Source organism: Chiloscyllium plagiosum, unplaced genomic scaffold (assembly GCF_037043375.1).
Source record: "Chiloscyllium plagiosum isolate Xiang-an unplaced genomic scaffold, Cpla_swu_hap1 HiC_scaffold_43, whole genome shotgun sequence".
Classification (NCBI taxonomy): Eukaryota; Metazoa; Chordata; class Chondrichthyes; order Orectolobiformes; family Hemiscylliidae; genus Chiloscyllium; species Chiloscyllium plagiosum.
Genome location: NW_028270181.1, coordinates 18,120,870 through 18,147,026, shown reverse-complemented (window position 1 = coordinate 18,147,026; position 26,157 = coordinate 18,120,870). Strand labels below are relative to the sequence as shown.

Genomic DNA, 26,157 nt, shown 5'->3' with positions numbered 1-26,157 from the left:
CATCATTATTCTGTAGTTAGACACCCACTTGTCCCTATTATCCACTCTTTCCACAACTCAGAGACTGCACTGGTGATTGAAGCAAAGTCTTTTTTGCGTGAGATCATACATCCCAGTTTGTTTTCAAGTTTCTTTGACCTTTTAATTGCACTGACCACTTTAGCATTAATGCAACATCAGGAAGAAATAAATGGTAATTTTTGTTTCATAAATGGGGTTTAAAATAACAAGACTGCCAGCTTGCTGTTTGCCCATACCCCACACTATTGCTTTTTCATAGTTCTCAAGCCAGCTCTTGCCTTCTATAATATTTTTACTTTCCATAATTACCAGTCATTCAGAATTCTTCAGTCCACATCTTTCCTGGGTTTCCAGCACTTTGCCAATTTAAATTAAAAGTATGTCCCATGTAAATAGGAGAAAATATTGGTTTGCAATGGAAAAGGGTATATTCTACATCATTAGCTACCAGGAAAAAGGCAACTTTCTGTTGTTTTAATATACCACAGAGAATTGATTTCAAGATTCTTGATCTTGCTTTATAATCCCCTCATCTGATCTCAGCTCCTCCATTTAGATATTGCCACTCACATCCTTCCCTGCTGACACACAATTTTATTCCACACTCACCACTCCAATTTCAATATCAGTTTCTGCTCTCAGAATTTTGCCCACTTTTCCTCTTGAACATTTTCCAAAAATCTTGAAACCTATTCAGACAATTCCCTGCTTTTAATACCTCATGAAAGATTTTTATTTGATTATTCTACGAGCTATTTCTCCTTTTCCTCCTTCACTCCTGCTTAATATCCACCAAGTAAAATGTTTTCAGATGTCTTCCATGAGGTGCATTTTCCCCTTTATTCTGTTTAGTCATGCATGTCTGTCAAGGCCAGCATTCAAGGGCTTATGCCCGAAATGTCGATTCTCCTTCTCCTTGGATGCTGCCTGACCTGCTACGCTTTTCCAACAACACATTTTTAAGCCCATCTCCAAGTAGTGGCTTGCAAGGACATTTCAGAGGGTATTTAAGTCACATGTAGGCCGGACTGGATACTAAAGAACCAGATAAGTTTTTAATGACAATAATAATAGCTGTCACAATCATTGTTACTGAGACTAGCTTTATATTCCAACTTTTAGTAATTGAAGTAAACATGAATCTGCAAAGAATGGAGGGATGCGAACCAAGGGTGGGCAGAAGAGATTAGTTTAATTTGACGTCATGTTTGTAACAACATTGTGGGCCGAAGGGCCCATTCCTGTGTTGTACTATTCTGTGTTCTGATGCTGTAGTGGGATTTGAAGCCAGAACAGTTGCCTGGATCACTAGTCCAGTGATAGCTCTACTATGTCAATGTCTTCACCCAATGAGATGTCTTCCATGAAGTGAAATTCTGATTGACAGGGAGTTCATAACAAGCAACATGATTGAACTTACACTAATCATTTTAGGCACTTGAGTACTAGTTTCCTTAACTAATAATACCAATCAATAAGAATTAAAACATGAAGTTAACAGAAGCTCTCTGAAATATAAAAGCACACAAAATCTGGAAATGGCTCAACATAATTTATTCCATGTTAAAATGTACAGCGTCCTTTGAAGTGACTGGCCAGAAGGATAACTGATAAATACAAGTGTTTCTCTCACTTGTCTGTGTCCTATTTTATACATGTATCCAGCTTTTTCCTCTCAGTCCTTACAGTCACCATGTACAAGTACAAAGGCTACAAAAAGTAAGCAATATAAACAGACACAAATACTTTTTACATGCGTTTTTAAGCTTATGTTGGTCTATTCACACACTACAGTTCTAATTTTTTTTAAAATATAACTTCAATATTCTCTAAAGATAGAAAAATCTACTGATGGAATGCCAATGAGTAGTTAAAGGTGTTATCATTGGGCCAACAGAACTGAACAGTTACTCGTAGACAGCATTTTTGTGGCTGACTGATATATTCAGGAAAAAAAAGCTACGCTTTATATGAAACCGACAGGTACAAATATTCAGATACGCTGTTAACAGAATGTGTCTTCATTTGTCCAACAGAGTACTTTGCATTTATAAAACAGAAAGCTGCCTCACCAAAGGAAAGAAATTAGTTACAAAAAGAAACATTTCAATTATACACTAAACATTTTTGCAAGTAACCCTTTCAAAACTGCCAAATGAAATCAAGGTCTTGCTTTTACATTTTTTTTTTTTACAGTCTCAGAATTAACAAAAATATAGTTTTCATTTTACTTTGAAGCTAGTAAAACCTAATAAAGGCAAAACATAACAAATGGTTTGCTGTTAAACACAACACATATTTGTTTTACTAAAGGGCACACTGTCACAAACAAATTCTCCAATGATGTTCTGCTGCATGCTGAATTAGGCATCAGCTTCACAAAATCAAATATACATGTATTGTATAACAACAGAAGTCCAAGGAATAAAAGAATCCCCAGCTCCAGCCCCCGGTGTGATTTAGCTGTCTGCCATTTGGACTTTTATCTTCACTATTTTCTAACTTGCAAAATCCTTTCCAAGGGCAAATAGGCACATATAAAGTTTCTATTGCATGGCTGTACTACCTCAGTTTCCATACTTCTTTCGAAGATGTGCTCTCTCCAAGCCAAACTCAGAAAGGAAAAATACGAATTTACAAAGATGAAAACAATCCTTACCCAATTCGACTTAAAACAAAATAAATAAGGCTTCCTTCTGTCAACAGATTGAATGCAAAGTGCCACTTTTCTTCAGTATTATTTTATCATGACAGCTCAGCCAAATAGCCAGTCTTCAAAGTAGATAACCCTACAACCTGTTCTTTATAAGTTGGATTTGATTCTAGGTATGCAGGTTTTCTTTTAGTACCTTAGTTACTTGGCAAAATCTACCTCCTCATATAGGAGCCATTCAAAGGCTGTTTGGACATGCCAGTATTCATGTGACTGTAGTGGGCTGGTGGCGTGTACATCATATTACCATGTGGACTACTTTGCATTGGTTGCTGGGTATATGGCTGACTTCCCATCATGCTCATTTGCATTTGCATGGGGTACTGGGCAGTTTGATTCATGTAAGCAGGATTTCCATGGTAACCACTGTTCATCATGGACTGAGTCATCCTGTACCCATTCATAGCATTCAATGTATTCATATTCATGTTCATAGAGTTGACATTATAAGTTGGTGCTGGCATTAGGCCCATGTTCATGCCTCGTTGCATGGTCAGAGGTCGAGGTGTGGGCTGCATGGCCACAGATGGTGAGGCACGGCTATAGATTTGTTGCTGGTGTGCAGCAACAGGTGGTATGGACACAGATTTAGAACGTATGGCAACATGGCCTTTGGCTGCCATTTGCGTTGGTAATCTTTGGGTATGAGGGATTCCAATATTTGGGGCTGCCATATTGTGCTGTAGAAGTGGTGAAGCCAGATTCATTGGTGGAGGGGTAAGATTAGGTGGGGGAGTCATTGTAGGTTGTGCTTGCACTCCCCCAGATATGGAATGAGGCGACTGTGGAAGTTGTACAAGGCCCGTATGTGGGGTGGTCAGGGAGACACTAGTTGCATAGGAAGTAACAGCAGCAGAATGGTTATAAGGCAATGGATGATCCATGATTGTGTTAGTTAGCTGTTGTAATTTGGCCAGGCTGAAATTGGCAGATGGCTGTGGATAACCCCCAGTTCCAAAATCACCCTGGCCCATCCTTTCGTAGATGCTGATGGTTGAGTTTCCAGTTTCTGGAATGTCTGTCATTTGTATTGCTGGTGTGAAACTGGTGGTCATGCTGCACTGTGACAGTTGTTGTTGATTGTTGCTAGGAGTTCTTTCAATTATACAATTCTGGGGAGATTTAACACTGCAGTTTGGTGGAGAGTTGATACTATTTTGCTGCATCATACTACAACTACCATTAATGTTAGTCATCTGCTGAGTCATTGCACAACTACTCTGAGTCAGGCTACTGGAAGAGATGTTATTGTAAGAGCAACTATTCTGTGTTGAGTTGTTGCCACAAATGCTGTTTCCCATAGTTGAATCATAGCTGCTTGGGTTCTCATAGTTTTCAGTTGTACTCTCAATGCTGCCTAGGTCACTGAAACCACTGTCCACAACCTGTTGTGAATGGTCAGAAACTGAAGGAACATCCATCATTGGACTGGTCTCCACATTCTGTAACGATGGAGCAGAAATACCACTCTGATCGGGGCTGATCTGAGTATAATTGTTCTCAATGGGAGGTACACTGGGGCTGTTTACCGATCGAACTGATTGGCTAGGATGAGAGTGAACAGATGAAAGGGGACTGCTATGATCTGACTGATGGCAGTCATTCATTTGTGGGCTCTGTTCTGTATGAGCATAACTTTGCAGATTCCTACAGGCCTCCATAGTTTCTGCACAGTCTTGGTATGTACTCACTTGCTCACTATTTTCTTGATCACCATTTTCTTGTGTTAGTGACTGAACAGCTTGCACGGTTTCAGTGTCAGGTTCTACAGTTAAATTTTCCTCTCTAAACTCTGGGCTATGCTTGCCATTGTCTGTATGATCCTGGTTATTGGTGCGATCATCATCTGAATCTGGCATATGATCTGAATTCCTTTCATTATCGTTGTTCTGATCTTCATCAGAGTCAGGCACAGGGTCATCAATGTGATCCATCTCATCTTTTTGCTCAGTGTTATTGCTTGGAACATTTAACTCTAAGAATGGTTCTTGGCTTAGGGATTCTTCCTTAAATATTTCATCTGGATTTTCTTTTTGTACTTCAATACACTCCATGTGACTGTCATCTTCATCATCTGCATCATGATCCTCATTTTGATTCACTTCCTCTTCATCCTCTTCTTCCTCATGTTCATGATTACCAGTTTCATCCCCAGGGACGTCACTGACATGATCATGCTCCTTCTCAGATGCCTCCTCCACAGGTTCTTTCTCCTCTTTAGATATAGAGAGAGATTTACCTGTGGATTCCGGCTTTTCCTCATTTTCAAGTTCATCCTCCTCTGTTATTGCAGGAGCTACATCATTGTGCTTCTCAATTACAATTTGCTGATCAGTTGCAACTTGCGGATCAGTCACAACTTGCCTCTCCTCTGTTATGACTGGCTGGTCAGGCTCCAGGGGAGTCTCTGGTGGCGTGTACAAGTTGAGTTTAAAACCAGTTTTATTCTCGGCTTTGCGTCTCCATTTAGCTGGACCACGCTTCACTCCTTTGGGCCAACCTTTTTTGCGTTTCACAACTCTTGCTATAGGCTCACAATCAACAGAGTTTTCCTCAGTGTTCTCTTTTGAAGAAGTATCAGTATTTGCTTTATCTGGGCAAGAAAAAAAGAAACTTGCTTTAAGTGTTTACTGCTACCCACTTGAACAACATTGGAGCTTAAAATATCTACAGTTCATTCTAAAGTTATAAGTTAAAATAAATAATTATTTGTAGAAATATCAAAGACATGCTCAGATAAAAGTAAACCATAACTCTGAGGTTTTATGATTCAGATAGGAATAAACCTTTATATGCAATTTACATAAAATTGGACAGATGATTTAATTTAATAGAATAAACATTTAACAAACATCACAATGAATTCATGATGCTTCTCCTGTAGTTAAATGTTGCATTAATTAAAGGAGTGAAATAATTAAAGCAATCTCCCATTTAGTCCTCTTGAAATCTGTACATTTTAGTTATTAATTATGTTTTATGAACACACCATGCTAAAACAAATGCTCTGCTCAGCATCCCCTACTCAGGAAAGGGAAAAAAAAAGACTGTTCTTGTCACTAATTACTGCTGCTACACGTGACTGGATGTGGGTTAAGACAAACTATGGTTTGTTGTGATTCCCTCCATAATGGGTAGTTAGTCCGTTGACAGGTATTTGAGTGAGGTATGAGAAACCTCACCAACAGACTAAAATCTTCATGATAAATGGTGGGAGGGGAAAAGAAAACAGAAAAAATATTTTTACTCATTTGCATTAAATTATTCTGCCTGAGCTTCTGAAGGTCTTATTTTGCTGAGGTGAATACTTACATATAATTAACAGCACTGTACAAAATAATGTAGCTGCAAATTAGTATATTTTGTTAAATAGGACAAGATAAAAATAATTCAACACCAATTAGCAGTTGTTTGATTTGTTATGTGTAAGATAATGATTCTCTTTTAAGATGTACAAGTAGCCAATTATGCAAACTCTAATGTACAATATAAAATCATCCAAAAATATCATCCAACAGGAGTTGACATTGTACGAATTTCTTTATGTAAAGAATGTACAAAACCATGTGTTCAATTACAATTATTTTGTTTTCTCTGACTAAATAACACCCATGAGTTTATTTTTGATACATTTTGATTGCATGTCTTGTGAGTGGGTCAATCATTCTATATTCCTTGTTGAATTTAAGCTATTAAAAAAAATCTTTTGGCAAAGGTATGCATTCTTCTACTCTCTTTCCAGTCCTCAAGACTCCAGGGATCCATGCATCTGGTGTGTCTGAGGATAGGGCCCAGATAATGTCATAAAACAAGATATTTCAAACAGTATATATTTGGATCTGGACTGGCATAGAAACTTTCTTTCACATTATACCATTGCTGTTTTAAACAGAACGTTTCTAATGCCTCTAAACTGGCCTGAAATTTGCAAGAAATCTGGATCACAAAAATTCACCCCTCAATTTTTCCTTTTCCACTGGGAAGTGCTTTGCCTCTACTTCGCATCTTCCCACAGTGGCAAAACTAAGATTTAAAATTCAGATTGTGAGGAGACCATATATTTTTTAAAAAACTATCAGTGGATGTACTTTGTTCAGTTCCATCATGCACTAAAAATGTCAACATCAAACTGCTAGAGGTATATAAAAGGGAAAAATCAATGCTAGAAAGAAATGTTTTGAGGATATTTTTAAACAATGTATGTGGCTGCATTTCTTGCAGCTAAACACTGCTCTCCAGATCATCATTTTAGCCGTTACAAATGCCATAAATTTGTCAAATTGTAACCATTCTCAGTTACAATTCAGTCATACATGCATTTATACATTGTTAGCACAGTACAAACTTCCATACATATCTACATTGTAATCAGTATACATTATCATACATTTACATATGTTAGTACAATGCACATGGTCATACATTCAAACTATTAGCAGTGTGCACTGTCATACATTTATACATTATGAGTACAGTGTATACTGCATTGTTTATACATTGTTAGTACAGTATTCACTCGGCATGTCAAGATGCACAGAAGCCTTACACAGTGGTTTGTAGAAGACCAGGGGAAGTTTTGTTGAATGTGTTACTTTGGGGCACATTGCTCTGGCAGATAAGATAGTGAGCAGTGGACCATCTTGCCTGAATCACTTTGGTTTATTAATTTCCATGAGTTGGTGGATTGGTGCATTTTCCTAATGGATATGCCTGGGCACATCAAATTTAATTTTGTGGGGACATTTACCCTTATTCAGTTCCAAGCAGACTACTTTGGCACAGCATAAGTGTTTTTGAAATAAAACAGAAAATGTTGGAAAACTTCAACAGGTCTGGCAGCATATGTGGAGAGAGAAACAGGGTTGAGAAAGAGTTAATATTTTGAATCGAATATGACTTGAGTCTGATATAATAAATGGGTCTTGAAGAAGTCATTTGACTTGAAAGATTAATTCTATTTCTGTATCCACAGATGCTGCCAGACCTGTTGAGTTTCTCCAGCATTTTCTGCATTTATTTCAGATTATCAACATCTGCAGTATTTTGCTTTTATCCTGTGCATACGTATTCCTCCAAATTATTGTTTGATGGACCTTTAGAATTCAAAAGGGCTCGATGGACGTATACAGAGGAACCTCGATTATCTGAACTAGATGGATGGGCACTATTTCGTTCGTATAACTGATTATTTGGTTAATCAATTCAATGCCTTTCCTCTGGGGCTTGGGAGTTTTCTATTGAGTCTGCTTTATGTTCAGGAGGCAAGACAGCAGCATGTGAGCCCCAACCCACTCCCCCCAACCCTGCCCTCTGCACCCCCCCACCATCTGAACCCATCTGCTCCTCCGCCCCGTCATAAACCCTCCCCCCCACCGGAGCAGCTGGAGTGGACACCAACAGTAAGACTGCTGCTGCCTTTGTGAGGTAAGTCTCCAAACACACACACACACACACGCACGCACACACACACACAGTGACTTTTTGACAAATTTCATGTATGCCCCATACAGGACAATGTTAGAGATAATATCTGAGGATGTGGGTGGGTAGGGGGGGTTTGGATTCACCCCTATGTTGAACTCCAGGGAGAAAGTGTGGGGAGAGAGAGGGCGGAGGTCAGTCATTTGGAGATGGTGCCTGAACTGTCCAGGACCGTTCTCGGCAGTATTTCAGTGAGCCAAGATTGTTTTTAATCATTGTAAACAAAAGATGCGATCACGGTTGAAACAGCTCTTTGATGTAATATCGGGACCTCGAGATCTCTTTCGGATAATGCAATATTCAGATAATTGATATTTGGATAGTCGAGGTTCCTCTACAATCAGAAAATGTGAAAAAAAAATACACGCATTATCTGCAGAGGGTTCACAGTAATATTTGACTGATATTTGTTGTCCAGATGTGGATGGAAATAGCAATGGATTATTAACAGTAAAGGATAGCATAGCGTATATATATAAGTTAGTATAAAGGGTGTTTTTGATTATATCAAATTTAACCCAGGTATTGTCTCTGCATTCAGCTGATATTGATTTTGACTGGGTTATTTCCTAATTTTTCAGGACTAGATTGGATGCTGATATGTAGAATTCTACAGAGAGCTGCTTGCTGACATTGGCTAAACAATGAGACTCAAAATAATAGGTTTCTATACAGTTCAAAAACATAATTGAAAATTAGAATGTTTTGCAAAGGTTTGCTTTAAACAATGTATTAATAAGGGACGTCTCTTCCTTCACCTTCCTCCTCATTTAAGTCTCAGACGTCAGACATTATCTGACCTTCCCAGCCCAGTCCTACAATGCCACAAGCTCCTGCAAAGCTTTCAAATTTTTTGATTAATCTAAAGTCTTTATTAATATTCCAATCATGGAGAATTATGTTAATATTTAGTCATGATAGTTTTGTACCTGTATGTTGTTCTTTCTCACGAGTTTCATCTGCACTTTTGCAGAGATCGTCTCTCTCATCTGATTGATCCTTCTTTTTTAAGTCTATGGTGGCACAGCGATGCCTGAAATAATTCTTTACTTCATCATCATTTTCGTCATTCTCCTCCTCTTCACAAGTTGGTTCCAAGCAAGGCATTTGACTCTCATTGTCAGAGTTCTCAAAGGCTTCATGCAGTACCTCAGTTGTTTCAGAAATAGTCTCAGTGGTAACACTGCTGTTATGCCTCCGACGTTTGCGGCCCCTCTTCTTTCTGTGCATGAGTGGCCTCTGAAAAAGTAAAATTAAATATCAAAATAATTTAATTTGTAGCATTTTCATATAGAAAACATGGTAAGCAAACACAGAAAACCTTAATGGCTGGGAATTTAACCTCGACAGATTTTGCATCGCTCAGTAATGTTTAAGAATTTAAAATGTACTTGTTCCTGCTGACAGCAAGCCTGGAGCTATTTTAGTTCCTATCCATCATTATAACAGGATAGGTGTATTCCTGACTAAATTGGTCGGCAAAGACAAATTAAGTGAGTGGGAAAAGCTGTGAAAAATGGAGTTTCAAGTGGAAAAGTGCAATGTCATCTCCTTTGGATCTAAGACAGATGGAATGTGGTATTTTGTAAACAATGGAGGAATATGGGAATTAGTTGGCCATACAGATACATCTGTAAAAGTTAGCTAAATTGGGGGTGGGGGGGGGGTTATAAAACAATCGCAGAATCACAGCATTACTACAGCGCAGGAGGTGATTCTGTCCATTGTGCCTGCATCAGGTATCTAAGCATTTTTGACTTACTGTCAATCCCTTGGCTTTTTGCCATAACCTTGCATATTATTTAAATAAAAATAATGATCTAATGACTTTTTGTATGTCTTGAATAACCCTGCCTCCATTGCATTTCCAGTGAGTGTATTTTAGATCCTAACTACTTGCTGTGTGAAAATGTGTTTTCTCACCTCTCATTTGTTCCTTTGCAAAAACACTTTAAACAACACCCTTTTGTTCTTGATTTTCTTATGAGCAGGAACTGTTTTTCCCTTATCTATTCCATCCAGACCCCTCACAATTTTGAATACTTCTATTCGACTTCCCCTCTCCAAGGAAACCAAACCCAATTTATTCAGTTTAATATTATAGCTTAAGTTTCTCATCCATGGAACAATTTTCACTGTTTGCCTTTTGTACTCTCTCCAATCCAGTCGCTTCTTTACTAAAGTATGGCGCCCAAAAGCCAAGATTTAACTTGTGCTTTATAAAGGTTCAACATAACCTCCCTCTACTTGAACTCTATGTCTCTATTTGTGAAGCCGAGAATACTGACTGCTTTCTTAATTGGTTTCTCTACATGCCCTGCCACTTACAATGACGTATACTCAAGTATACCCAATCTGCTACCCTTCAAGCATTGTGCCCTTTCTTTGCTACACACTGCCCTTGCTATTTGTACCATAAGATTTTATGATAAAGGAGCAGAAGCAGACCATTCAGTCCATCAAGTCTGCTCTGCCGGTCAATGAGATCATGGCTGATCTGATTATCCTCAACTCCACTTTCCTGCCTTTTCCAGTTTTGACAGCCCTCTGCAGTAAGGAATTTCATAGATTCACTACCCTCTCTGAGAAAAAAATCCTCCTCGGCTGTGTTTTAAAGGTATGACCCCTTCCTCTGAGTTTATGCCTTCTGGCTCTTCCTGCATCCAACCCATCAAATCCCCTAACAATCCAAGGTCACCTCTCATTCTTCTAAATTCCAGTATGGGCCCAATCTACTCAATCTCTTCTCAAAAAGACATTCTCTCCATATGTGGTATCAGCCTAGTGAACCTTCTCTTTACCAAAATGTATATCTTCACTTCTTTGCACTGACTTCATCTGCCTCCTATTTGCCCATTCTGTCAACATCCTTTTGAAGCTCTTCGTCATCCTTCTCATTGTTTATAATGGTCCCAGATTTTGTATTGTCCACAAACTTTGAAGCTCTTTGTATTTCAAGATCCAGATCATTTAAAAATGATAAAAAATAAAGACCCCAGATCTGTCCTTGAGCAACTCTGTTAAAAATCTTCCATCAACCTGAAAAATACCCGTTATTCATTAGTCTTTGTTTCCTATCCCTCAGCCAATTTTGTAGCCACATTGCTGCAGTTCTTTTATTCCACGAACTATTATTTTTATCTCAAGGCTATTGTGGCACTGTATTCAATGCCTTTTGGAAATTCATGCACACCACATCAATATTCCTGGTATATAAAGAGGAATAAGTTGTGCTTTAAAACCTTGGTAAGACCTGATCCATTCTAATTTAAGATTTAGGTATTACACTTCAAAAAATAATATGTGCACACAGTGCAGGTTTATCACAGTGGTACAAGGGATTAGAGGGTTAAATTGCAAATAGTACTTATATGAACTCAGATTGTATTTTCTTGAGTGTGGGAGATTGAGAAATGACTTAATCAAAGTGTTAAGACAATTATCTCCAAAGATCCTTATCATTATCCCTAAAAATCCTTATCATTATCACCAAAGATCCTTAGGCAGCACCTTCGAAGCCCATGACCATTTCCATCCAGAAGGACAAGGGCAGCAGATACACTGAAACGACACCACCTGCAAATTTCCCTCCAAGACATTTGGAAATATATTGCCATCCCTTCATTGTTGCTGGGTCAAAATCCTGGAATTTCCTCCCCAAGCACAATGTGGGTATACTAACAGCACACAGACTGCATCAGTTCAAGGTGGCAGCTCACCAACAACTTCTCAAGGGCAACTAGGAATGGGCAATAAACACTGGCCCAGACAGTTACGCCCACATCCCACAAATGAATGAAGAAAAATTAAAGCATTTGATTGGATAGGTAAAAATAAATGATTTCCACTAGACTAGGAATTTGGAATGGGAAAGCGTAAATCTTAAAATTAAGGTTACGCGATTTAGAATACACTCAGTCAGTCAAACATTTTTTCACATAAAGAAAATCTTGAACTCCCTCAAATGCTTGTGGATTATTGGATCAGCATTCATGAGGTATGGAATTTTTTTCTTGAAAATAATTTTGTGCCCACCTGCTAATCATAACAATTCCATGTTTTCCAAAATTAAAATCCATACATCAACTTTTAAGAAAGGTGAGTTTCTGAAGTGCAACTTCTGAGATTTTGTTAACAAAAATTACCTTCCTTTACAAAAAAAGTGCAACGCCCAGGTCCTAATTGTTCTAAACTATACTCAGATTAACAGGAGTAAAATACACCAGAGGGCAGTATTGTATTGACTTCAAGAATTCCAGAAGCAATGTGCCAATTCTTTTGATGGACAAAATTCAAAGAAAATTTCATTTAAATAGTGAAACGTGTAAAAAACATTCAAACAAAGAATGGAGAAAAGTTATACTTTGTAGTTTCTTGTAACTATGCAAAGCATTGTGTGCATGGGTGTCTAGATTTATTTCAACCAAATTTTCTTTCAAACTTCTGTGAAGTATGTTAAGTTAAAGGTACTATACAAGTTATTGCTATTGTAACAATACAATCTGCACATTATTCAGTCAACATTAGCACAGCACTGTCAATTCCTGAGTTTTTTCTTTATATTTTCACCATGTGATAAACTGCTCCATAAATATTACTTAATACTTGAGAGAGTTAATAAAAATTATATTTTCTGGAAGAAGAGTAAATGTCTTTCAATTCTAAACAAACATGCCTGAGTAAGACATATTAAAATTAACTTCTGAAAGCAGGACAGAGTCCATGTGAATCCAAGGTGCTTCAATATAACTAGAAATAACATTACAATCTTTTGAAACCTGAATGTGACTCCCAAAATATCTCCTAGTGTTTCACATGCAAATAATTACTTCGAAGTGCAGAGATTTTGTTTTATCAGTGAATAGAGCTGCTTTTTGGCAGCCAGTAAGTTTCCATAGACAACAGAAAGATAAGCTTTCAATTAATACATTTTTGGCACTACTAGCGAAGTGAAGAATATTGCTCTGAGATTAGTGTTGTGCAATCTCTATGATGTGTAGCTGAATAGGTTTTAGTTTAACCTCTCACCTAAAAGAATGACACCTCTGATGCAACCACTGGAATATTTGCCAGTCTATATGTTCAAATACACAAGCTTCTGACTCATGGCATAAAAATCCCAAAAGAGCCATGTCTTTCTTTTTTGATTGAGACTCCTAAAACAATATTTGACACCATTTTGCTTGATCAGCTTTCAATCTTAAAATCAACACTTAGGCAAGTGCAACAACATCCAATCAAATTTAGATTAATGGAAAATTAGCTTTGCCATTTTAACTTACCTTCCTCTTAGACCCTCTTAACAGTGACTTTGCTGTGCCTGGAGATAAGGTTGGCTGTGTATCGTCATTCTCCTCTTCATTCTCTTCTTCACTCATTTCATATGCATTTTCCACTGTTGATTCGCTATTGGCAGGTAGACATTCAGATTGCATTAATCTATTTTTACATGCTGGACTAGCAACTGAATGCTTATTGGCCTGCATTTCAGCATACTGCTCTTGCTCTTTTTCCCAACAGCTAGCTTGCTCCATCAATTGCTCAGCCTGAAATTGTAAGCAGATAAACACAACATAAATTCAACAATTGTGAAACTAGACCTTTTACGAATTAACAGTTTAGTCAAATACAATTATCAACCATCTAATGAAATTGCTCCAAATGAATCATGTAGTAATTTATTCATAATAGTATGTAACCGAATAACTTTTTGAGAATTAACGATTATAAAGTGGACTTTTAATTGTTTTGCACGGTAGTACACGGTCCATTAATACGGACTAATATAGTGTATCTCCTTAGAAGCATTCATTTAAAATTAGTCATTTTGCTTTTCATGGGTCACGTAAATAAAGAAACATTACTGAAGCAGAATGTTGTAGGTTCAAATTGCATGCCAAAGATGTGCAAAGAGAAGCCAGGGGATGCAAAGAGAAGCCAGGGGATGCAAAAGAAATGCAGAAAAAGATATGAAATAGGAGCATACATAGACCATTCAGCCTTTTAAGCCTGTGACACCATTCAATAAGATCATTGCTAAAATGTCAGTGTTTCAATTTCATATTCCTATCTATCCCAACTGATTCCCTGAGGCTGAGCCTACTGTCAGAGATGCCATCTCTGAAGAGAGATGTTAAATGGGCTTACATGCTTCTCCGGTAAATAGAAGGTATCCCTGGCAGTAATCAGTTTTGCCCCTGTGTCCTGACTAATATATATCGATCAACCAACTTATTAAAACAGATGATCTAATTGTTTATCTCACCACTGCTTGTGGCAGCTTGCTGCATTGAAACTAACTGCTTTATTTTTCAATGTAGGAGCAAATTACTGAAGTTGCTGGAATTTGAACTGAAAACAAAAAATCCTGGAAATCACAGCGGGTCAGGCAGCATCGATAGACAGAAGGCAAACTAACATTTCCAGTCTAGATGACTCTTCATCTGCTCTGATGATTCGAAATGTTAGCTTATTTTGTTTTCAGGGATGCTGCCTGGTCCACTGTGATTGCCAGCATTTTTTGTTTTCAGCTTTGCTATATTTTTCAACGTGAATTAAAAATGACTTGGAAAATACATCATTTGCCTTAACACGCTTTGCAATGTTACTGAGCTTTAAATTGACCAAAGGGCAAATTGGTTGGTGAGTGAGATAGAACTTTATTATCATATTCCAAGGAATATGTTGTGAGCTTATTATTAGCCTGATACTAATTTAAAAGCAACATTTCTGCCTTGATTTCTGGACAGCTGAAATTAATATAATTTTAAACGGAATTTCATTAAGAATAAAATGACACATCCAACTACATGAACAACGTTGTTGTCCAAAGGTTAACTGATAATCAAGTCTAGTTCAGTTTCTGGCTAACAGTAAACTCCAGGACGTTGATGGAGGGGAGTTCAGTAATGGATATTGCCTCACTGTCAAGAGGCAAAGTTTAGATTCAATCTTGTTGGAGATGCTTATTGCCTGGTACTTTTGTGATTCAAATATTGTGTGCCACTTGTCAGCCCAGAGATCCATATCTTGCTACATTTGGACATGGATTGCTTCAGTGCCCGAGTCATCACAAATTATGTTGAATATTGTGCAATCATCAGGCAGCATGCCCACTTCTGATCTTTTGATAATAACAAAGATTACTGATCAAGCAGTTGAAAATGCTTGGTCATTTGGTACTCCTGCACCGAAGTCTTGGAGCTAATGTGACAGACCAACAATCACAATCACCTCCCTTCGTGCTGAGTATAACTCCAACCAGCAGAGAGATTCTCCCTTGAATCCCACTGACTCTAGCTTTGTTGGAGCTTCTTGATGCCACACTCAGTCAAATGCTGCATTGATGTCAAGGGCAGTCACTCTCACCTCCTCTCAGGAGTTCAGCTCTTTTGTTCATGTTTGAATCAAACACAAACGAGTGATGAAAAGACTCGGAGATTCCACATCAATGGACCAAATCCACACTCTGTAGTTATGCCACATCCAATCATGAATACTGCGACCACTAAAACAACTCACCTGAGGAGGAGCTCCATCCTCCAAAATGGGGAAGCCAACACTTCAGTGCAAAAGGCTGAAACATTTGCAATAATCTTCAGCTGGCAGTGCTGATTATTGCTAAGCAGTTTTGCTTCATAGTACTGTTAAAGACCCCTTCATAACTATACTGAAGGGGCTGTAATTAGCTTGGATTTAGTTGGTCCTGCTTTTTGTTTACTGGGTGCACTTGTGCAGTTTTCCACATTATCCAGTAAATGTGTAGGTGTACTAGAACAGTTTGACAAGCTGCACAGCAAGTTCCAGAACCAAACCTTCAGTATTATTGCTGAAATGGTGTAAAGGACCATGGCACTGGGTACTGAAAAGGCCTTCAGCCATTTCTTGATATGACAGTGATAAAATTAAGGAGGAATTAACAGATTTTTACTTGGTAATGGGTTGAAGGGATATGGAGAGAAGACAGGAAAATGGGGGTGAGGAGCATATCAGCCATGATTGAATGGCAGAGCAGACTCACTGGGCTGAATGGTCTAATTCTGCTCCTATATCTTATGAACTTGATATCACAAGGCTGAAGGCTGGCATCTGTGATGGAGTCCTTTGGAGGAGGCAGAGGGAGATCATTCGCTCAGCACTGCTGACTGAAGATTAGTGCAAATGTTTCAGCCTTTTCTCTTGCACTGAAATATTGGCCTCCTCATTATGGAGGATGGAGCTCCTCCTCAAAAAGAGTTGTTTAATTAGTCGCAGTATTAATGATTGGATGTGACATGACTGCACAGTGTGGATTTGATCCAGTGATGTGGAATCTCCTAGCCTGTCCATCACTTGTTGCTGTTTGGCATGTAAGTCGTCTTATATTGTGGCTTCACTAAGTTGACACCTTATGTTTAACCTCCTGGTGTAGTGCCTGGCATGCCCTCCTGCACTCTTCATTGAACCAGAGCTGACTTGACGGTAATGATAAAGTGAGGGATATGCCAGGCAATGAGATTGCAGAACAAGTATTATTCGTCTGCTGTTGATGGCCTTCAGTGTCTCAAAAGGTGCACAGTCTTGAGCGGTTAGATCTGTTCAAAAACTAGCACCATGCTAAATGGAGTAGCATCATAGAACACAATGCAGGTATTCTTCATGTTTTTGTGTGGTTGTCATTCTTATCAATACCATGGACACATGCTTATAATTATGCAGATTGGTGAGGATGAAGTATGTTTCTACCCCTTGTTGGTTACTTATCCTCATATTGCAGAACCAATCTTGTAGCTATGCCTGTTAGGACTTGACCAACTTGGTCAGTATTGGCGCTATGATAGACATTAAAGTCCCTCACCCACAGTACATTCCTCATCCTTCTACCCTCAGTGTTTCCTTCAAGTCACGCACAAAGTGGAGGAGCATAGTGTCAGATGGCAGTGGAGTACTGGGGCTGTGTGCAGGCTCACACCAGGAACCCATCTCCTTTCCTTTTTTGTTTTACTTCTGCTTCTGCTCTTTCCTTTTGCTTTATTTTCGATTATTTTTGTTTTCTCTGGCAGGTTGGTCAGTAGCACCAGCATGGCAGGAAAGTGGGCTACATGCATAATGGCGGACAAGAATTCGCACCAGCAATAGGAACGGCGGCAGGGAGGACGTTCTCTGGCAAAATTCCTGGTGTTTGGGGTCTGTGGCTGCAGCAGCAAGGTCATTTGCCGGCATTTGGGGTCAGTGTCTGCTGCAATGAGGTCATTCTCATGGCGTTTGGGGACGGTGGCAGCAAAACTCCTCCAGCGATCGGGGACAATGGCAGCAGACTCTTCAAATGGTGAAGCCAGCAAGGAGCCATCTGCAGCCAACGTGGGAATGGTGGCCCGGCAGAGCCTGGCCTGGCAGCAGGGTCAGAGATTCTTGGTTGGAGGCGAGTGTGGGCTCAGCTGCATCAGCAAAATGGGGCCAGCAGTGAAGAGATGGCGCCTAAAGTAAAATGACTCCAGGTTAGTGGATCTGGTGCCGGCGGCAAGGTGGTAGAGGTCTCCCTGTGGCTAGATGCTGGCATGGATGGGGTCAGAAAGACTGATATTCTGAACGTTTTACTTGTTTATTTTTCTAGCTGATTCCTATGACCAATAATGAGGGACTATTTATTACTTCATTTTTCAATTATATTTTGTTTTCTAACAACTTGATGTGCATTTGTATCTGTATCCAGGTACCTTTGAACCTAAGATGTCGCTATAAGCGGCAACTGTAAATTTTTCATGGTACTCATAAGAGTATGTGACAATAAAACAAATTCATTCATGGCCTGAAAGGTGGTGGTGCAGGTGTGTGGTAACCAGCAAGTTTCTTTGTCCATTTTTGACCAGATACTATGAAACATCATGGGGTTAAGTGTCAATGTTGAAGATTCTCAGGACAAATCCTTCCAGACTAGAGACCACTGTGCTGCCACCTCTGCTAGATCTGTCCTTCTGTGGGACAGGATGGTAATTGAGTTGCCTGAGACACTACGTGTAAGATATGATTCCTTGAGTATTACGCTGTTGCCTGACTAGTCCCTGAGACAGCTCTTATAATTATGGCACCAGCCCTCAGGTGTTTTAAAGGTGAATTTTACAGGGTCAACAGGACTTAATGTGTCATTTCTGGTGTCTCAGTCCATGCCAGTTGATCTGTCTGGTTTCATTCCTTTTTGGTAACTCTTTGTTGTTTGGTACAGTTTAGTGGTTTACTAGGCCATTTCAGAGGGTGGTTGAAAATCAACCACAATGTTGTGGTTCTAGATTCACATATATTCCAGGCCAAATGTAATCCTTCCCTAAAGGATATTCCTGAATGAGACAGGTTTTTATGCCAAACTATACAGTCACTAACTTTTTAAGTTCAATATTTTGCCATCTACCATACCACTGCTTCTCCCTAGTAATACTTTTGAAATTAAATAAGTGATGATTTACATGCTGCTTAAGGGTTAGCCTACTTAAAGTTGACAATCTTAAATGGTTATACTGTTCACTGGAGATTATGAGAGATGTAAATGTGATCCTACTCCTCATGAAATGAAAAGTTTGTGAAGGAGAAGACTGCTATTTACACAGGTTAAAGTCCTTGTCAGACCTATTCACAAATTATCTAGAAACTCAGAAGTTTAAATACACAACGAAATAGTCAATGCTCAAAAATACAATAAAACTAAAACCATCCAGAGGCAGCTTTTAGAACAACAAATCATGCAGAGTCAAACAGGAAACGTGGATGAAACAATCAGTTTTGTCTGTTGATGGACTTCTAAAGAAGTGTTACTTGGATGCTTAGAATTCCAATTCATCAATGGTGCTCAGATACCTTTGCCAATGTTAAAGCTTAGCAGTTGAGCCGTGATTTATACTGTGAGATTTCTTTCATGTTGTACCCATTTTGTTTCAAATAAATAAACTGAATAATCAACAGCTTTGTCATTTTGGGAGGTGAGGTATTAATGTCTGGATATTGTCATTGCCCAAATGACATTTTGCTCCAATAATGAGTTCCTCTAATGGCTTAGTAAATCTGAACAGAATAGAATAGTCTACTATACCACCATCATTCTGCATATATTAAGTATTTCAGAAAAGCAGTTCTAGCTACCAAAGCACTTTCGGCTTGATTGGTTTCTGAACAAATAATTTACTGGTTTTCTAATGACAGTGCCTGCAGTCTTTACATTTTCAGTTTTGATCAAAGGAACTAGCTGCCATCTTAATTCCAGCTAAAAAAATTAACAAACAGAATGTTTCTGTCCTTTTCTCATAATCATAAAATCTATATTTGTTTCAGGATGCCTGACAGCTGGAATTACCATTCTGGGTGGATATAATACAACCAGGGACTGTATTATTAAGATGCTAGTTGCTAACACAGTGTTACAGAAATAATCAAATTGATTGAAGTGTCTTCATATGATCTTACTTAGGCTTGACTATTTTTTTATTTATTCACAGGATCACTGGCTAGGCCAGCACTTAGAGCTCATCATCAATTGTCTTGGAGAACATTTTTATTTTAAGCGCGGCACGATGGCACAGTGATTAGCACTGCTGCCTCACAGCGCCAGAGACCCGGGTTCAATTCCTGCCTCAGGCAACTGTCTGTGTGGAGTTTGCACATTCTCCCCGTGTCTGCATGGGTTTCCTCCGGGTGCCCCGCTTCCTCCCACAGTCCAAAAATGTGCAGGCTATGCTAAATTGCCCGTAGTGTTCCGTGAAGGGGTAAATGTAAGGGAATGGGTCTGGGTGGGTTGCTCTTTGGAGGGTCGGTGTGGACTTGTTGGGCTGAAGGGCCTGTTTCCACACTAAGTAATCTAATCTAAACTGACCTGGTGTGTGATTTTTAACTGAGCTGTCTCTTGAACCGTTCTGGTCATTGGGGAATAGGTACACCCACGTGCCATTAAGGATGGAGTTCTAGGATTTTAACTCAGCACAACGGTGATAGAAATCCAAGTCAGGGTGGTGTGTGACAGGATGGGGACTTTCAGCTGGTTGTATTCCCATGCATCTGCCACTATTATCCTTATAGGTAGTAGGGGTAGCAATTTAGAATGTGCTGTTGGAGGAGCTTTGGAGAATTGATGCAGTGCATCTCATAGATGGTACACACTGCAATTACTGTATTGGTGGTGAAGGTGTGTCAAATAATAGCCTGCTTTGTCCTGGATAGCTTTGGACTTCTTGAGGGCTGCTGCAGATTCACTCATTCAGACAAGTGGCGATTCACATCACACTCCTGTCTTGGGCCATGCCGGTGGAAAACAGGTTTAGGGAGTTAGGATCCCATGATCATCTATAGGCAACACCACCAACCTTTGATTTTTATAGGGAAATGGGCTAAATCAAATAAAGTCAGTAAAACGTAAGTAAAATATCCAGAATACTAAGAAGGCATTTGACTGGTTCAACTGCCATAAACCAACAATAATTACAAATAGATAAAACTGCAGCATCTTATTGGATAAGATCAGCTAAAATCCCTGAATCTCATAATAAAAACAAAATTGAGTTATTGTCACCATAAATCACAAATTCTGCCTTCACTCTTCCTATTGTTGTTTGGTATAATAATGCATTTTATTCATCTGGGACAGACTAAGGCTGTACAAAATATGTTTGTTTAAACAGCACGTGGGTGCATCACCATATTGAGTTTGCGATGTTTCTTGGAAAATTCTTCCATTCTCTCTTGCTATTTAGCAGTTGGTACATGATCAACAACAACAATGAGCATTTAGATAGTACCATCATGTAATAAAACATCTAAGATGTTACCAAACAAAATTTGACACTGAACTACATAAGGGCATAGGAGGACAGATGACCAATAGCTTCGCCAGCCAATTATGTTTTAAGAAGCTGCTTAAAAGGACTAACAGGAGGAATAGAAATATAAAAAGCAAATTCCAGAGTTCCTATTCAGCTTGATGAATGCACAGTCACTAATGGCGGAATGATCAAGGATGTCCAAGAGGGTGTGTAGAGCTGAAGGAGACTACGGGGACAGGGAGGCATTCAGACAATCAAGAATTTGAAATTGAAAGTGAGAACTTCTAAATCAAAATGCTGCATGACCAAGAATAGAAGATAATATGATACAGATTTCATGGCAGAGTTTGAGATTCTTTCATTTACTCACAGGAAATGGACAGTTTTTCTGCACTAGGCAGTTGCACCACTCTTATACTAACATCAAATAATTTGGGTCCATCAGTGATGTGGTGAGACATTTAGACAGGGTATCCTGACTCAATTTTCATTTGCATTTACATAGAAATACAAATCTTGTTGTGAAATGACAGCAATCTGCTAGAGTGTTTGAAAATTAGAAAAATCCTTTAAAAAGCCAATGTTTGTAGCAGACTACAGCTTCAGATGAGGGTAGATGGAGGTTAAGTATAAATTTAGAATCATAAACAATCTGTCAGCTGGAGAGCTAACCAATTGACAAATCACCTCTGAAGTAGCAGATGCATTTTGCAGTTTTTCTTAACATTTCTATTAATTGCTACCTGAAGAAGGAGAATTCAAAGTCTTATAGTTGACATTATGTCTTCAATTTGGCAAAACTATCAGAACAACTTAACTTACATCGCACCTTTAATATAACAGTCCTAGACTTTGTAGAGGTGTTATGGAACATTTGTTACTGAGTTCTCAACACCTGATCTAAACAAAAATCCCTGAAAAGGTGTCTTAAAGTGAAGCTCAGTTGTGAGGTAGCTGGAGGAAGAAGCTAGCACACCCCCAGTTTAACAGTTGAAGTCAAAAAAGTGAGTTAAACCCACTAAGGTGTTACGTACAGAGACTAGTTTAACTAGTATATGAATGATGTTTTGGGAACTGTACCAAACAGTCGTGTCTTAGGTGCGGTACAAAAGCCACTTTATTTCTTTTCAAATTAAACAGGAGCATTTTGGAATTACTGGGTGTTAAAAAATTTTCTATGTTCTTCCATTTTGTTAATAAAAGCAAAACCTGCAGCATTGTGCGCTTATACTTCAGTGAGAGACGTCTTTGTTAAAAGAAAAACAATAAAAAATATGATTCATCAAGCCAGGTTCTTGACTAGAATTGAACTTGTACTGTAATAACACCTGTTGGGATCATAACAATATCGTAATCTAATGGCTGCCCTGCAATGTTGCCAAATCCTCTGTCTTTGTCAATTTAATGTTCCTCTTTTCCAGAACACCCCCACCATTTAGTTCTTTACACAGTCCGTTATTTTATTTGCTGTGACATGCTAGTCTTGTAGTTTCATCAGGTTGACACCTATATCCAGAGCTGTTCCTGGAACAGTCTTCTTGCACTCTTCACTGAACCTGGGTTGATTAATGGTAATGGAAGAATAAGGAATATGTTGGGCCATGACGTTACAGGATATGGTTGAAGACAATTCTACTGCTGCTGATAGCCACAACATCTTGTGGTGGCCAGATTTGAGCTGCGAGATCTATTCTATACCTATTTCACTGTGGTACTGCCACACGGCATAATTGAAAGTTTGCTCAATGCGAAGGCAGTACTTTATCTTAACAAGAACTGTACAGCTGTCAACTCCACCTTTCCTGTTATGGACAGATGCATCTGCAACAGGAAGCACAAGATCTAATAGGTTTGTTCCTCTTGTTGGCTGCAAGCCCAATATGGCAGATAAATTCAGGACTCGCCACATTGTTTAGTAATGCCTTTGAGTCAGTCACTTTTGATTATGGGCAGTAAAGTTCCCAGAATTGAAACTATGTCATAATCTTCCTCAATATTTTCACTATGTGGTGTTTAACCTGGACGAGTATTAACTCAACAGTTGACAGAGGGCACTATCAGTTAGATGGTTTTCTTGTCTATGTTTCATCTCATGCCATGAGATAATATTGAGGATTATCAGGACAACTCCCTCCCAACAGTATAACATCTGCGAAGAAAAAGTTGGGAATGTTATCAAAAGCCACCAGTCTTTTTACATATCTTACATATGCTCTCAACTCCAACCACCTGAGACAGTGATACTGAAAGTAATTGGGTCTGGGACTATGATCACAATACTGGGGATTTATGGAGAGATGGTGGTATAGCGGTAATGTCATTGGACTAGTGGATGGGAAGTATAGATCAGTAAGCCTAACGTCTGTGGCAGGTAAGTTACTTGAGAAGATTCTGAGAGATAAGATATACGTGCATTTGGAAAGACAGAATTTGATTAGGAGTAGTCGGCACGGCTTTGAGTCGGAGGTGATGCATCACAAATTTGTTAGAGTTCTTTGATAATTTGACTAGGAAGGTTGACAGGGGCAGAATGGTAGATGTAGCCTATATGGATTTCAGTAAAGCCTTTGATAAGTCCACATGGTAAGCTGTTCTGGAAGGTTAGTTCGCATGGAATCCAGGAGGGGCTGGCAATTTGGATACAAAATTGGCTTGATGTTAGGAAGCAGAGGGTGATAGTGAAAGGGTACTGTTGGACTGGAGGCCTGTGACTAATGGAGTGCCTTAGGCGTCGGTACTGGACCTATTACTGTTTGTTATCTATGTGAACCATTTGGATGAGAATGTACGAGGCATGATTAGTAAGTTTGCTGATGAGTCACCATTAGACTAGCTTTTAACACTAACTATTTATTTAATTCAAGTTTTATCATCACAACGTAGGATTCAATCCATGAACTCAAAACATTAGCCTGGAATTCTGGGCCACTGTAGTCATAAGAGTCCTACAGCACAGAGATACGCCCTTTGGCCCAAACTGGTCCATACCGACCAAATGTCCCTCCACACTAACCCTATTTCCCTGCACTTGGCCTGTATCCTTCTAATCTTTTCCTATCCATGTATTTGTCCAAATGCCTTTCAAATGTTGTTAGTGTATCTGCCTCAACCACTTCTGCTGGCAGGTCATTCCATATGCGGACCACCTTCTGTGTAAAAACGTTGCCCCTCAGGTTCCCTTTTATTCTTGCCTCTCTAACATTAAGCTGATGCCCTCTACTCCTCGATTCCCCGATTTTGGGAAGAAGACTGAGTGCATTCCCCCTATGCATGCCTCTCATGATCTTATGCACTTCTATAAGATCCCCCTCGGTCTCCTACGCTTTAAAGAAAACAGTCCTAGCTTGTCCAACCTCTCCCTATAACTCAGACCATTGAGTCCAGGCAACATCCTTGTAAATTTCTTCTGTACTCTGTCCAGTTTAATAACATCCTTCCTATATCAAGGTAACCAAAACTGAACACAATACTCCAAGTGTGGCCTCACATCCTGTACAAACTGCAACATAACTTCCCAACTTCATCAGGGTGATTTGGAGATGCTGGTGTTGAACTGGGGTGTACGAAGTTAAAAATCACACAACACCAGGTTATAGTCCAACAGGTTTAATTGGAAACACACTAGCTTTCGGAGCGACGCTCCTTCATCAGGTAGTAGTGGAAGGCTCAATCCTAACACACAGAATTTATAGCAAAAATTTACAGTGTGATGTAACTGAAATTATACATTGAAAAATTGATTGTCTGTTAAGCCTTTCATCTGTTAGAATACAGTGATAGTTTCACTTCTTTCATGTATAAATCACAAAACCTTTTTTTTAAAAAAAAGTTGCATTCTCGGGTTAGCTGTTAACAATTTTTTTTAGATTAGATTAGATTAGATTAGATTACCTACAGTGTGGAAACAGGCCCTTCGGCCCAACAAGTCCACACCGACCCGCCGAAGCGCAACCCACCCATTTACCCCTTTAACCTAACACTACGGGCAATTTAGCGTGGCCAATTCACCTGACCCGCACATTTTTTTTTTGGATTGTGGAAGGAAACCGGAGCACCCGGAGGAAACCCACGCAGACACGGGGAGAACGTGCAAACTCCACTCAGTCAGTCGCCTGAGTCGGGAATTGAACCCGGGTCTCTGGCGCTGTGAGGCAGCAGTGCTAACCACTGTGCCACCGTGCCGCCCAAAATGGTGATAGCTAGACAATATGTTGAAGGTGTTGGCCCCCTGTGTTCTCTGTCTATGTCATGATGTTTAGATCGATTATAATCTAAAAAGTGAGTTAACGGAGTTTTACATAAATTCATGCAGTTTTTGAGCTCAGAGTTCTACATGAATGCGTGCAGTTTTTGAAGTACAATGTAACCCTGCAAGTACAAATTCACCCCACAATATATATATATATGTGCATGTGGCTCTTTGTCTGTCTGTGTTGCGAGTGTGAGAAAGTGTATGTGTGTGTGTAGTGAGTGCAGAGTGTCTTAAGTCTGTGATGGGGTGCATGTGTGAGTCTGTAAGGGTGTGTGTGTCCGTCCGTGTGTATAGGAGTGCATGTGTGTGTGTGTGTACTGTAATGGTGGTCACCTGTAATGTGACATGAACCCAAGGTCCTGGTTGAGGCCCTCCCTATGGGTACTGAACTTAGCTATCAGCCTCTGCTCGGTCACTTTTCTCTGTTGCCTGTCCTGAAGTCCACCTTGGAGGATGGTCACCTGAAGGTCCGAGGCTGAATGTCCTGGACCACAGAAGTGTTCCCCAACTGGGAGGGAACCCTCCTGTCTGTTGATTGTCTGTTGATCATCAGGGTGGGCCATTGAGTATGGAAGGCCAGTGTGCCAAAAGCCTTCTTCACTGCCTTGTCTACCTGTGACTCCACTTTAAGAGAACTGTGCACCTGAACTCAAAGAACCCTCTGTTCCACTACACTCCTTAAGAACCTACCATTCACCATTAAACTCCCACCATGACTTTCCAAAATGCAAGATCTCACACTTATCTATGTCAAACTCCATTTGCTATTCCTTGGCCCACTTCCCCAGCTGATCAAGGTCCTGTTGCAATTTCTGATAATCTTCCTTACTGTCCACAATACCACCTATTTTAGTGTCATCAGCAAACTTCCTAATCATGCCTTGTACATTCTCATACAAATTATTGATACA

General features: G+C 39.4%; 1 protein-coding gene across 2 annotated transcripts in view; it reads right to left on the bottom strand.

Moving 5' to 3' along the window:
• Positions 1-1,556: 1,556 nt before the first annotated feature.
• Positions 1,557-26,157, bottom strand: part of kat6b (K(lysine) acetyltransferase 6B) — a 216,197-nt gene continuing 191,596 nt past the window's right edge. For both annotated transcript variants that reach the window (XM_043678896.2, XM_043678897.2), the window contains exons 15-17: positions 13,498-13,761; positions 9,145-9,454; positions 1,557-5,327 (exon numbers count right to left, since the gene is read on the bottom strand). In XM_043678896.2, coding sequence (XP_043534831.2) covers positions 2,890-5,327; positions 9,145-9,454; positions 13,498-13,761 — 3,012 coding nt within the window. In that variant the 3' untranslated portion in view covers positions 1,557-2,889. The remainder of the gene's footprint in view (positions 5,328-9,144; positions 9,455-13,497; positions 13,762-26,157) is intronic.